The sequence below is a fragment of the Myxocyprinus asiaticus genome, chromosome 21, assembly GCF_019703515.2.
Source record: "Myxocyprinus asiaticus isolate MX2 ecotype Aquarium Trade chromosome 21, UBuf_Myxa_2, whole genome shotgun sequence".
Lineage (NCBI taxonomy): Eukaryota > Metazoa > Chordata > Actinopteri > Cypriniformes > Catostomidae > Myxocyprinus > Myxocyprinus asiaticus.
Genome location: NC_059364.1, coordinates 24,694,893 through 24,710,038, shown reverse-complemented (window position 1 = coordinate 24,710,038; position 15,146 = coordinate 24,694,893). Strand labels below are relative to the sequence as shown.

Below are 15,146 nucleotides of genomic sequence, written 5' to 3'. Positions count from 1 at the left end.
TGTGGCGAAAGAGTTTCAGTGGAACCGCTGTTTTCTGTTTGAACACCTTCAAACAGGCCAGCACCGACTGTGCACGCTCGTTTGTGAGGCGTGCTGTCAAAGAGACTGAGTCCAACTCCAAACCGAGGAAAGAGATGCTCTGAACAGGGAGGAGCTTGCTCTTATCCCAGTTGACCCGAAGCCATAGTCGGCTGAGGTGTGAGAGCACCAAGTCCCTGTGTGCACACAACATGTCCCGAGAGTGAGCTAGGATTAGCCAATCGTCGAGATAGTTGAGAATGCGAATGCCCACCTCCCTTAACGGGCAAGGGCTGCCTCTGCGACCTTCGTGAAGATGCGAGGGGACAAGGACAGGCCGAAAGGGAGGACCTTGTACTGATACACCTGACCCTCGAATGCAAACCGCAGGAAGGGTCTGTGTTGAGGTAGAATCGAGATGTGGAAGTACGGGTCCTTCAGGTCTACCGCCGCGAACCAATACTGATGCCGGACACTTGCCAGAATGCGTTTTTGCATCAGCATCTTGAACGGGAGTCTGTGTAAAGCCCGGTTCAGTACTCGCAGATCCAAGATTGGCCGCAACCCACCACCTTTTTTCGGTACGATGAAGTAGGGGCTGTAAAACCCCTTCTTCATCTCGGCCGGAGGGACAGGTTCTATCGCACCCTTCCATAGGAGGGTAGCGATCTCCGTGCGCAAGGTAGCAGCGTTTTCGTCCTTCAAAGGTGAAATGGATACCGCTGAACCTGGGCGGATGCCTGGCGAACTGAATCACGTAGCCGAGTCGGACAGTCCGGACCAGCCATCGCGACGGATTGGAAAGCGCAAGCCATGCATCCAAGTCCCGCGCAAGGGGGACCAAATGGATATCGTCGGATGTACCGGGTGGGCCCTCGTGGTGGGGCGGAGCTCGAGGTACCACACCATGTCGTGGCTGTGCTGAGTCTAGGGACATCGAAGCACTTACCTGGCTCCTTGCGACCACCCCTGGAACAGCCTGGGACAGGGGAGGAAGAGGCATGTCCTCGCAACCCGTGGAGACTGTCACATCGGGGGCAGATGTGTGCCACAGCTAGGCACGCAGGGGCGGGGAGACCGCTGCTGGAGCGCCAATCCTGCAAGGAAAAACCTGTGGACGGTGGTTGTGATGATGACCGTGCATACTGGGTATGTGACCCAGGGAAGGAGGAAACCGCTCTTTTGCTGAACTGTTGGGTACCGCAGCCACTTGGGCATGTGGCGAAATCAAACAAAAAGGCAACAAAAGATTCTCCACCCGGCCCTCCACCGGGGGATGGAGTGGTCTTACTACCAGCTCCAGTTGAGTGGGTTTCGTCGACCCTGGTTTGCCCGTTTCAGGGGCGCTTTGACAACCTTCGTGGGTTCTTAGTGGCCGACTGTGAGATGGGTGGTGTCTGCTTCCTGTGGTGAACTCCATGCCGGGGCCGGGCTGAAGGGGCGGGCTGCGGCGGAGCCGGTGCAGTCACCGCAGGAGGATGCCCTTGGCGACGAGCAAACGGGGTGCGGGATCTTGAGCCGTGCCGGGGCAGGATATGCCAGATAGCCTCCGTCTGCTGCTTCACCGTCGAGAACTGCTGGGCAAAGTCCTCGACGGTGTCGTTGAATAGGCTAGCCTGGGAGATGGGGGCAGCAAGGAACCGTGTTTTGTCGGCCTCACCCATCTCGACCAGGTTGAGCCAAAGGTGGCGCACCTGGACCACTAATGTGGACATCGTCCGCCCGAGAGACCGCGCCGTGACCTTCATCGCTCGGAGAGCAAAGTCGGTCGCCGAGCGCAGTTCCTGCATCAAATCTGGGGCGGAACTGTCCTCGTGCAGTTCTTTTAGCGCCTTGGCTTGGTGGACCTGCAGGAGAGCCATGGCGTGCAGGGCAGAGGCGGCTTGTCCAGCAGCGCTGTAGACTTTAGCCGTCAGGGACAACATACAGGGCTTGGACGTGAGCTTTGGGCATCCACGCCAGGTGGCGGCGCTCTGCGGGCATAGGTGCACTGCGAGCACCTTATCCACTGGGGAATCGCCGTATAGCCCCTGGCCGCCCTGCCATCGAGGGTAGTGAGGGCGGGGGAACTGAGGAATCGGGACCGGGCAGTAAAAGGTGCGTCCCATGATTCTGTCAGCTCCTCGTGCACTTCTGGGAAGAAAGGCACTGGAGCGGGGGCGTGGCTGCTTTGAGCGGCACCGCGAGCCCAGGAACCAATCATCGAGCCGCGAGGGTTCAGGGGAGAACTCTAGCTCGACGCTCGCGGCCGCCCGGGAAAGCATGTCTGTTATCTCTGCTTCAGCCTGTGACTGAGCAATCGACCCCGAAGGGGGGAGCGCAGCTGAGGCTTCTGCGTCCAACTGGACAAGCCCGCTCTCCGATGCTGCGCTCGAGAGCTCATCAGCTTCGCGGGCTCCGAACAAGAGGCCGACCTCGCCGTGAGACGAGCTGGCAGACTCATCCGGAAGCCCGATCGGGGCAGACGAGCGTGCTGGGGAATGGGAGGTCCGCAGGGGAATATCCGGCGGAAGTGATCCCATTGGAGTCCCCAAATCGCCCCCAGTGCTAGCCGCGCTGGCCTCAAACCCGTAGGTAGAAGGACCGAGGCGGGGAGCCACTGGGGTGGCTTGCTTTCTTACGAAAGCAAGCCGCGACCGCAACGTTGCCATGGTCATGTTCTCGCAGTGAGAATGAGTGGTTGCATACCATCTCCTTTTACACCCGTATGTCCGGGGGAGTGGCATGCAAATACCACTCGGCAATTTTCACTGGCCATTAATCAAAGACCAGAGGTGTTTTGGGCTCCCAAGAATGACTCCCTAGTGTCACTACATCGACACAACGTCGAGTGAGTGACAGATAGGGAACCTGTGGTAGTTCTGTAAAAATAATAAATTGTACCTCCTCACAGTACGTAACACTACAAGTTCCCATCTTCTCGGTGGACATCCTGTCGCTATTCTTGGTCTGGCCAGAGATTTAGCAGACATCACAAACATTCCATGTCATAGATATTTATGGAATATACATGTATGTCTGACAGATTTTGATAACTGAATGGATCATTTTGCATGTGATGACACACACAATGAAAGAATGTTCCGAAGTTGTGAAGTGTATGACTGTTTCACTGAGAATCAGCTCATCATTTTTGATCAGCAACCCATGTGCATTTAGTTATTGTGCAAACTGTAGACAATTGTATTTACTCTTTTTCACAGGTGCCAAAATACATGCAATTTGCTTAAATGAAAAAGAAATTCAAATCTGGTATGAACAAGATACTAATTATTCAGAGATTTGAACTTATTGTTTTGAAAAAAATAATTCGAGAACTAAGCCAAAATGATTGAGAAAAACTGTAAAGATGAATCTTAAATGGAGGATTTAATAAAACGTACCTCCCTAACCTAAAATTATACCCTACACTTAAACTATAGTGTCCGAAAAGAGAAACGAGAGTTTAACAAAAACAGACATCCTTACCCTTAAACAACACCAAACCTTAACCGATAGTGTTTTAAAATGCAGAAGTGAAATGAGAAGCACATTTTCTGAAGCAACCACATCATTTCTTGTCACTTCTATGTCTCTGTCGTGTCACTTTGAGTTCTTGTCTGGTTTTGAACCGTGGTCCTCTGAGTCCAAAGTCCAACGCTCTATGAGGTGAGCTATCATGCAAGCTAATCATATTGGAATAAGTACATACATGTAGGTACAAGAGTTAAAATGTATGCGTTAAAAGTAAAATGTGTCTCGATATCATAACATAGCAGGGTCTGAGTAATAGAGAAAAAAATAAGTGTTTATAAAGTCATAATCAGCCATTGAAGTCATGATTTGTGTTGAAGTGAATAAAACACACAGTTGTTGTAGAACCTCTAATGTTCATTTCACCTGGAAACTGCAGGGAATTGTACCTGGAGACATGTATAACACATTTTGAAAATGTATATATAGTCACATTTTCACTATGAGACCAGGTTGAGTAGATTTGTAGATATAAAAAAATAAACAGACAGGCAAACTTTTTCAGCAGTGAATGTTGAGAGGTTACTTTCTTCACCGGGTCTGATTAAAAATAATCAAGCCCATTTTTGTCTGCCTTTGAACTCTAAAGAAGTCGATCGTTCAAGGAATACCGTGTCAAGCTAGAAATAAGGGCAGAAATACATAAACAAATAAATAACTGGCACTAACATTAAGATACCTGAGGCCAGTGATAATGACAGAATACTTACGATGAATAGTTTGGATAGTTTACCCAAAAATTTTAATCATAATTTAGTCACCCTCATGTTGTTCCAAACCCATATGACTTTCTTTCTTCCATGGAACACAAAAGCAGATTCATTTTCATTGTATAGAGACTAACACACTGCCTAACACTGCCTTTTGTGTTCAACAGTAGACAGAAAGTCATACGGGTTTGGAACAACATCAGGGTGAGTAAATGACAGAATTTAAATTTTTTAGTAAACTATGCCTTTATAAAGGGAAAAATGGAAGCTTCTGCCCCAAACTCCAACTAATTTCTAAGCAAATGCAAGTGATCAAGAAACTATATCTTTATACTTACGGCAATACAGAATGAAATATGGGACGTACCAGAGGCATTTGCAGCATCCACACCAGCACAGACAGCAGGTGTTAGGCCTCGGGTGATCATGCGCCTGTGGGGGTCCTTCAATGTGTCCCTGCTGCCTTTTCCTCATTTCAACTCCACTCACACTCTGAGGCTGTGGACAGACACATCTGATTAGAGACATAATAGTGGGGGTAACAGTGGGTTTCTGTGATCTGTGTTATCTGAAGTATCTTGTTAACTACAGATACATCTCAAAAGTATATTTCAATAAAAAATTTAAATTCATAAGACTTTTTCGTCCATGGAACACACAAGATTTCAGGCAAAATGTTAGGGACTGACAGGCACAGTCATCATTCACTTTTATTTGATCTTTTTTCCATACAATGAAAGAGAATGGTGACTGAGGCTAATGGTTTGGAACAACATGAGGGCGAGTAAACGATGAAATTATGACAGAATTTTCTTTTTTGGGTGAACTATCTGTTAAGATTTAAAAAAACAAGTTTAAAATTAAATGAATGTTACAGTGCAATATCCCTAAAACGTTTTTGCATCTACTATGTATTATTGATAATATCCAATAAATTGCAATTAATTAGAGTTCTGGATATTATTTAATTACATTTACACTACCAGTCAAAAGTTTTGAAACACTTGACTGAAATGTTTCTCATGATCTTAAAAATCTTTTGATCTGAAGGCGTATACTTAAATGTTTGAAATTAGTTTTGTAGACAAAGATATAATTGCGCCACCATATTAATTTATTTAATTATAAAACTAAAATTTTATAAATAACATTTTTTTATGAAATTGATGACTTGGACCAAATAATAAAGAAAAGCAACCAATAAGTGCCCAACATAGATGGGAACTCCTTCAATACTGTTTAAAAAACATCCCAGAGTGATACCTCAAGAAGTTGGTTGAGGAAAATGTCAAGAGTACATGTCTGCAAATTCTAGGCAAAGGGTGACTACTTTGAAGATGCTAAAATATAACACAGTTTTGATTTATTTTGGATTTTGTTTAGTCACAAAATAATTCCCATAGTTCCATTTATGTTATTCCATAGTTTTGATGACTTTACAATTATTCTAAATGTGAGAAAAAAACAATTATAATAAAGAATGAGTAAGTGTTTCAAAACTTTTGACCGGTAGTGTATATATAGTACAGATATTTTTAAGATACATATTTCTTCATTTAATACCAGCAATCATGCGCATTTTTACTTCATCTGTACTTGGTTGTATATCGCATGCCCAAAACCACGGGGATTAATAAAGTTGTATTTTATTGCATTGATAGCCTTTCCTACGGAAGTGATGACAAAATGATGCTCTCACAGAATCTGGGTATTTGCTGTTGAAATACTTCTTGCACCACTGCTGGATGTTTATTCAGCTGAAATCTACAGAAGTGCATGTGAAAGGACGTCCATAGGGGTAAAAAGAAAAGAAATAGAGACAGACAGAAATAAAGATAGAGAAAGGAATCCTTTCTTCAAACTACACATTAATTCCTCTGGCAAGATCCCAAATTAGTCTGAGATGTAGGACAGAAAGAGAGAGATGTCAGTGTGGCTGAAACACTCTCACCCCCATCCTCACGCGCACACACACACACACACACACACACACACACACACACACAGACAGTAGTTGTAGTGTAAGATCTCACATGTTCTAACACATGAGCAATTGCAATGCTTTTTCTTTAGGATGCAAATCATTAATGGAATAGTTTGCCTACAATGAACATTGTCATTATTTATTCACTCTCATGTTGTTCCAAACCTGTATGCTTTTCTTTCTTCCGTGGAACCCAATTGGAGTTAATGATAGCAGAATGTCCAAGCTGCTCTTTAAAAGTAAATGTTGACCTCAGCTGTCAAGCAACATTTTTAAACTGTTTTCCAGATTTTCAATCATGTTTCAATCTGTTCCTCACACAGAGCAGCTTGGATATTCAGATACATTTTAGTAGGGATGCACTGTTAGATTGACAACGTTCTTTGTCTTAAATAGGGATGCACCAATGTCTCGGCTACCGATATTTATCTGCAAATTATTGACCAAATTAAACCATCGGCATATTGGTTATAAGCAGAAAATGCACTATTACTAAACCCTAAAACCTGTTTTTTTAAAAATAGTCTGCATTCATGTATGAGCAAGACGTGCCCACTAGCGCTCTGGATGGCATAATCCTTTATCCTTTATACTACAGAACTTTAAATGTTTTTTTTTTTTTTTTGGTTAAAACTTTTTATTTTTCCATGATGTGGTTGACATTTCCATTAAATTGCCCAACATATGCATAGTATGAATTTGTAATGTTCTATCATATACAGTACATACTGTATATGTAAAATGTGAGTTCTGTTGTATTAAACTGCAAAAACAGAAGTTAATTTTTTTTTTTAGAAGTACAAAATAACTTTCTTTTTTTTTTCACATCAATCATCATGTTATCATATTTAGTTATTTTTTGTATCTCTTTTTATCTTTTACTTTTACATTGGCAAGCAGAGACCAAACATGAAATGAAATAATTTTCAACTCATTCTTCAATGCTGGCTTTACCAATTTTACTAGCTTGTTAAAAACAACATCACAGTATAATGGATCCTAACCACAAACAAGCAATTTAATTGCATTTGTTTCCGAGAAGCCCTCTATTGGGAAAGTAAAGAAGCAAGAGTGTGTTGTTGTTGTTGTTGTGAGCTCTGCCCTGGGGCCTGTACCTTGAAGCCAGTTTAGGTGGCTAGCCAAGTAAGTTTTAGCCTAGTTTGCATCAACCCTGGGTTTTAGGTACCATGAAAGTGAGTCGGCCTTTAACGGTATTCACTGTCATTGTAACTTGTGCTCCATGGCTAACCTGCTCCATAGCAGATTTTTTTTTAGGTATCAGATCACTAACAGATACTGAACCAATCTGCTGTAATCAGATGAAACTGACATCTCTGACACAATAAAGTCAATCCCCCGTGTCTCTTAAAGTGTACTTTAAAGAAAAAAAATCTTACATATAAATTAAATATAGATTTTCAGCAGATGGGGTGTTACATACGTCTACCTAAAACTATAATTGTTTTTCATTTACATACTCTAGCCATAAAATATCTTTGAAAATATAAACATAATATAATATTATGCTATTTATAAAACAGCTAGTAAGACAGATTAATATTATACTTGCCAATAATCAATTTTAAAATATTAAATGCTTACTTTACAAGATGGTTATAGAAAGTAATGAATGCCTCCCAACACCCCTCTTTCATGGACTAAAGATGAACATACTGTACACTATTACAAGTCTAGTTCAATATAAATGGTACACAAAATACATCTTAAAATACAAAATACAAATGTCTTATTATTGCATACCAGTTATTGCATATAGTATTTCGAGTGCTCACTTTTTAATTATTCAATAGAAGCTTAAATTAATTTGTAATCATATTAAATGATATTAAGATTTTAATCTAAATGAATATAAAAGCTTTTATATTTTAAATAATAAAAGCATTTTTTTTTTTAAATGAATAAGCATGTGTGTTCTTATTGTGGACCTATGTGAATTCATTACCGCATTGATGTATCAGCTGTTTCAGATTTTTATCACATATCACATTTTATCACGTTTCCAGTTGTCTTCTTGAGCTCTCGCAGCAGCCGCGGTTTCTTCTTGCTGTGTAAATGTTTGTAATTTCTTTGTAATTATACAGTGATCCCTTGTGCTATGCGAATCATGTTATAATTCTTCATGATTTCATGGTGATCTTGTGTGCAGTGTAAATTAGTTTTAATTTTCAACTTATCCTAAACTCAAGATCAAAAGTTGATGAGCAGCATCATGGTATCAATTAAGCTTGATTGGATTGGTTTGGTTTTGTCAACTTGAAACCAATCCTGTAACCCTGAGTTTTTTCAACAAGCTTCATGGTACAGGCCCCAGTTTTTAAGGATGAGCCATTGTCATGCTATTAATACTTCATTTACAGAGCCCCTTAGAGGACAGGGCAGGAATTTTTTTTCTGAAATAGTTTTGCGTTCCCTCTCAATAAATTTACAACAGTAACCATATTTTAACCATGATACTCGTAGTGAAACCATAGTGATAATACAGGAAAACGAAAACTAAGGTAATAAAAATCATATTTTTGTGGGTATCATGGTTTTACTATGCAAATACCATAGTTTAACTATGGCTTTACTATAGTAATATTGTGGTAACATTTTAAAATAAGGTTTCATTTGTTAACATAATTAAACAACATTAGTTAACATGAACTAAAAATTAATAATACTTTTACAGCATATTAATCTTGGTTAATGTTAATTTCAACATATGATTTTTAAAATCAAAAGTTGTATAAATTAACATTAGTTATAGTACTATGAACTAACATTAACAGTGCAAAATTTTATTTTTATTAACAAATATTAATATCGTAAAAAATATTTAGTTCATTGTTAATGATACCTAAAGCATTTACTTATAATAAAGTGCTACCAATATTGTAGACTGTAGTAACATAGTTTTTGGCAGAAGTTTTTTTCTATTGCTACAGGCTAACGTTTTATTATTATTATTATTATTATTTTATTTTTTTGACAGAAACCATGGTTTTACTATAGTAATATTGTAGTAACTATGAAAAGTAAGTTAACTGACCATGTTATTTTGTTGGAAACCATGGTTTTAATACAGTATACTGCATGTATTTACTATAGATTAACCATGGTTAATCTTGTGGTTACTATAACTTTACTACAAATACATGGTATTTGTAGTAAAATAAAAATCTATAATCTATCATCTATAGGTTAATCTATAGTAAAATCATGGTTACTATATTTTTAGTACCATAGTTTTTGTTTTCCTGTATTAGTAGGCCTACTATGGTTGTACTATGAATATCAAGGTTAAAATATTGTTATTTTTATTATAAATATATTTGTAAAACCATGGTAAATGTATTGCTAGGGCACGCAAAACTTATTGCGAGGGAATGTAAAACTATTGCAAAACTTTTTCAGAAAAAAAAAAAGGGGCTCCATAGTCATTGAAACACATGCACTCAAAAAAAGGATTATTGCAGGTTGTTCAGTTTACTTAATTTAAACTAACTAAAGCAACAATTCTATAACATTTTGTCACAACTTGATTTCATTGCATTCTATCCAATTCCATTTGATTTGGGACTACGTGAATACTTTTTGTCTAGCCAGGATGGATCCAGTGGAGGACATTACCCTACGGTCTGAGCTTGTACAGCAGGGAGCTTTATTGGGACGCCAGCAGGATCAGATCTCTGCCTCCAACCGGGCCATGGAGATGATGGCGCTGCAGCTTGCCGAGCTCACGTCCTTGGTTCAACAACTCCACCAGCCTCCCAAAACTGGTCCCAATGTGGAAGCACCCACACCAGCCCCAGCAGTTTCCCCCAGCATTGGACGCTCAGAACCCCTTTCAACCTTCCTGCTCCATACTCAGGTGAGGCGGAGTCATGCTGCACATTCCTCTCACAGTGTTCACTGTTTTTCTCGCTGCAGCCCTCCGCATTCCTGTCTGAGACAGCTAAGGTGGCTTTAATCATTTCGCTCCTGTCCTGGAGGGCCGGCGAGTGGGGAACCGCTATGTGGGACAATGGATGTTAGTGCTGCTCGTCATTCCAGAAGTTCTCAGCAGAGCTCCGCCAAGTTTTTGACCATTCAGCCCAGGGCCGTGAGGCAGTGAGGGTTCTGGATATGTTGTCCCAGAATAACCGGTCAGTTGCGAACTATGCCATCGAGTTCCGCATCCTGCGATTTGAATGGCATCTATGCTAATATTATTCTATTTATTTCCCTGTCTCAACCTTGGGACTCCTATCCTGAGGTAACCAGAACCGGCTGGATCCAGCTCCATTCCTGCTTCGTGTTGGACTCCACTGCTACATGTCGCTGAGTGATGCAGCCGGTGCCAGCCAAACATCACTTCAGTCTATTATGATGGACTTCAGAGGATGAACTGATGCCAACACCAACCATAAGACATGGGATACTTCATATGCCATTGCCTGAACCTTGGATTTAGGATAGACCTCACCGAAATTACAAGCCAGGTTGAACTGCGATGCACTTAACTGATCTCTGCCTACATCAACTTGGTCTAATGATGGACTACACTCTTGAAATGGAATACATAGACTATCAATTAATTGCCAACAAAACCCTTCATAAGCCAACTAACAAGGACAATTGCATCTATGTGAACTTCTGCAGCTAATCAAGGATGGACTTCAAAGACATTAGTCATTAATCTTACAGTTCATACAAAATCTTTGTTTAACCCTCTGGGGTCTGAGGGTGTTTTGGGCCCTGGAGTAGTTTCGACATGCCTTGACATTTGTGCTTTTTTCAGTTGCTTAAAAATATATTAATGGCTAAAGTCTGATAACACTGTATTCAGCACAAACTGGGCTACAATAATATGTGAGCAACATGTATGTACATGTTTGTATTTTTGAGAAAATAATGTTTATGCGTGGTTTTTGAAAAAACAAATATGTTAAGTCAATGAGATAAGGCCATATAACACATACTAAACATTTGTTCACAAGACTTTTGAGAACTGGATCTTGTAGCCTAAAGTTTTTGCTATAAAATGAAGTGAAAACCATCCTGATCACTCATTCATACAAAACAATATAGTAATTAAACTTTTGTAAGACACTTTTAGTGTTAAAAATGCCATATGCGAGGAGGCGTGGATGATCATGAATATTGATGTGATACACCTGAGGAGACAAAGACCCCTCCCCTGAGAGAGAATGATTGTTTGTAGCTTATTCACAAAATCAAGTTTCAATTAAAAGAAATAATTTGAGTATACATTTTCTTTACATAAAGACTTTACTTAAAAACTTTAGACCTACACTACTGTTTAATAGTTTTAGATCAGTAAGATTTTTTAATGTTTTTAAAAGAAGTCTCTTCTGCTCACCAAAGCTGCATTTATTTGATCCAAAATACAGCAAAAATAGTGATATTGTGAAATATTTTTACAATCTAAAATAACTGTTTTCTATTGAATATATTGTCAAATGCAATTTATTCCTGTGATCAAAGCTGAATTTTCAGCATCATTACTGCAGTCTTCAGTGTCACATGATCCTTCAGAAATCATTCTAATATGCTGATTTTCTAATATGGGCATATTTACAGCACATTTGACACATTTACACACGAACAGATATTTGCAAGCACAAGCTTCATTGATGATAATGAGGCAGCATAAACACTAGTTAAAATATAATCTAAACATTCATATTATTTTTATGTCATATTACATATCATATTTACAGTGCATCCGGAAAGTATTCACAGCGCTTCACTTTTTCCACATTTTGTTATGTTACAGCCTTATTCCAAAATGGATTAAATGAATTTTTTCCTCAAAATTCTACAAACAACACCCCACAATGACAACGTGAAAGAAGTTTGTTTGAAATCTTTGCAAATTTATTAAAAATAAAAAATCACATGTACATAAGTATTCACAGCCTTTGCCATGACACTCAAAATTGAGCTCAGGTGCATCCTGTTTCCATTGATCATCCTTGAGATGTTTCTACAACTTGATTGGAGTCCACCTGCGGTAAATTCAGTTGATTGGACATGATTTGGAAAGTCACACACCTGTCTATATAAGGTCCCACAGTTAACAATGCATGTCAGAGCACAAACCAAGCCATGAAGTCCAAGGAACTGTCTGTAGACCTCCGAGACAAGATTGTATCGAGGTACAGATCTGAGGAAGGGTACAGAAAAATTTCTGCAGCATTGAAGGTCCCAATAAGCACAGTGGCCTCCATCATCCGTAAATGGAAGAAGTTTGGAACCACCAGGACTCTTCCTAGAGCTGGCCGCCTGGCCAAACTGAGCGATCGGGGGAGAAGGGCCTTAGTCAGGGAGGTGACCAAGAACCCGATGGTCACTCTGACATAGCTACAGCATTTCTCTGTGGAGAGAGGAGAACCTTCCAGAAGAACAACCATCTCTGCAGCACTCCACCAATCAGGCCTGTATGGTAGAGTGGCCAGACGGAAGCCACTCCTCAGTAAAAGGCACATGACAGCTCGCCTGGAGTTTGCCAAAAGGTATCTGAAGGACTCTCAGACCATGAGAAACAAAGATTGAACTCTTTGGCCTGAATGGCAAGCGTCATGTCTGGAGGAAACCAGGCACTGCTCATCACCTGGCCAATACCATCCCTACAGTGAAGCATGGTGGTGGCAGCATCATGCTGTGGGGATGTTTTTCAGTGGCAGGAACTGGGAGACTAGTCAGGATCGAGGGAAATATGAATGCAGCAATGTACAGAGACATCCTTGATGAAAACCTGCTCCAGAGCGCTCTGGACCTCAGACTGGGGAGAAGGTTCATCTTCCAACAGGACAACGACCCTAAGCACACAGCCTTAATAACAAAGGAGTGGCTACGGGACAACTCTGTGAATGTCCTTCAGTGGCCCAGCCAGAGCCCAGACTTGAACCTGATTGAACATCTCTGGAGAGATCTGAAAATGGCTGTGCACTGACGCTCCCCATCCAACCTGATGGAGCTTGAGAGGTCCTGCAAAGAAGAATGGGAGAAACTGCCCACAAATATGTGTGCCAAGCTTGTAGGCTGTAATTGGTGCCAAAGGTGCTTCAACAAAGTATTGAGCAAAGGCTGTGAATACTTATGTATATGTGATTTTTTTCGTTTTTTGTTTTTAATAAATTTGCAAAGATTTCAAACAAACTTCTTTCACATTGTCATTATGGGGTATTGTAGAATTTTGAGGAAAATAATGAATTTAATCCATTTTGGAATAAGGCTGTAACATAACAAAATGTGGAAAAAGTGAAGCGCTGTGAATACTTTCCGGATGCACTGTATTTCATACAGCATACAATTTAAATACCTGCTTTAGCCAAAACAACATTTAAATGTAACTAAAACTTGCCTATTAGGACATATTTCAATACTCTGAACACTGGCTGGCAAGTCTGAAAATAGTCCAACTAGTAAAATATGTACATGTTTATATAAAATAGCATGTCAACTAATGTAAGTAAAGACTTACTCATCCGGAACTGTATCCTTGGCTGGATCAAGACGCTCTTCAAAATGCAAACATTCATCGTCGGAGTCCCGCTCTTCTTCTGAGGAAAATGTGAACTCTTCCTCACTATCCAGGACCATCTGTAGAGCTTCCTCACTTGTGTAGCGTGCCATCTTCCAAACACGCAGGAAAGTGAATGAATCTGATGATGAACTTGATGTTTTTTAAGGCACTGTTTGGGGCGTTTACCATTTGCATTGATCGCCTAAGCACATTACCGTATGAATAGTAGCTCTGCTGCTGGGTGTGATCTCATTAGGGATAATGAGCTGAGCCAGGAGAAATTGTACATCGCTTTGTTTCATACAGATTACATTACAGGAGAATATTTGTTTTAAATTTGAATTGTTTTATTTAAAAGTAGACATTTTAAGCTTTCTTTAGACATATGTTTCATGTTTGTGTGATAAGTATTCGCGGAGATTCACTTCATTTTTGTGACGTGTTTCAGAAAGATGCTTGCGGAGACAGAGACAGCTGAAAGCGCACCCTGTTTATTTTCTTTATTTTACAAAAGCACAAGGTTTTGTTGTTATTGTGAGTGTACACAAATAAAAGTAGACCCTTTATAGTTTCTAATGATGTCTTACACTTATCTGTATGCCCAAAAATGACAGAGTATTTTAAGTTGTTTCTGTTGTTATGCGGAAAAAATCCAGCAGGACGTGCTGGCGTGTTTTTAAACACAATTCACAATCGTATTTTATCAAACAACACAATGATGACTCTAAGACATTATAGAAATTAGAGTTTCATTTTCTGTTAATGCACGATCTTCTGTAAAGCTGCTTTGTAACAATGTGTGTTGTGAAAGGCGCTATACAAATAAAAATGACTTGACTGCGAATGAAATGATCGAGCACAGTGGGATCAGTTCCTACATGGGTTATCCAACAACATCCAGGATGAAATCTACGCCTTGGACTTGCTGCCCCGATTGGATGACCTGGTGGATTTGGCCATCAGAGTGGACCAGCGTCTCGCGCTTTGACACAGCTGGCGTCGTTCCCCACTCTCAAGCTGGCAGACCTTCACACCCGCCCCACTTCTGCTGCCGGGCCATCGGAACTGCAGTCCGAGGCAGAACCCATGCAGATCGGGAGGACTCGGCTGTCACCGGAGGAGAAGCAGCGACATCTCATCAATGGGCTCTGCCTCTACTGTGCCATTCCAGTCATGTCTCCACTACCAGTCCAGCAAAAGCCAACACTCATCAGTAGAAAGGAGGTTACTGGCGAGCGCTACTCCACTGGAGCAAAACCCCTACACTACGGACTCTTCTCCCAGCCCGACTGTAGAATGGACCGACCAGTCACTCTGTCTCTGCTTTGGTGGATTCTGGAGCTGAAGGGAATTTTCTGGATGTCGCCACAGACTCCAAATGGCAGAT

At 40.9% G+C, this 15,146-nt stretch overlaps 1 protein-coding gene across 1 annotated transcript in view; it reads right to left on the bottom strand.

The window, feature by feature from the left end:
• The window catches only part of LOC127411830 (regulator of G-protein signaling 17-like), a 62,320-nt gene that overhangs the window by 24,818 nt on the left and 22,356 nt on the right, over nt 1-15,146 (bottom strand). Inside the window, exon 3 of the mRNA XM_051647646.1 lies at nt 4,609-4,739. Coding sequence (XP_051503606.1) covers nt 4,609-4,739 — 131 coding nt within the window. The remainder of the gene's footprint in view (nt 1-4,608; nt 4,740-15,146) is intronic.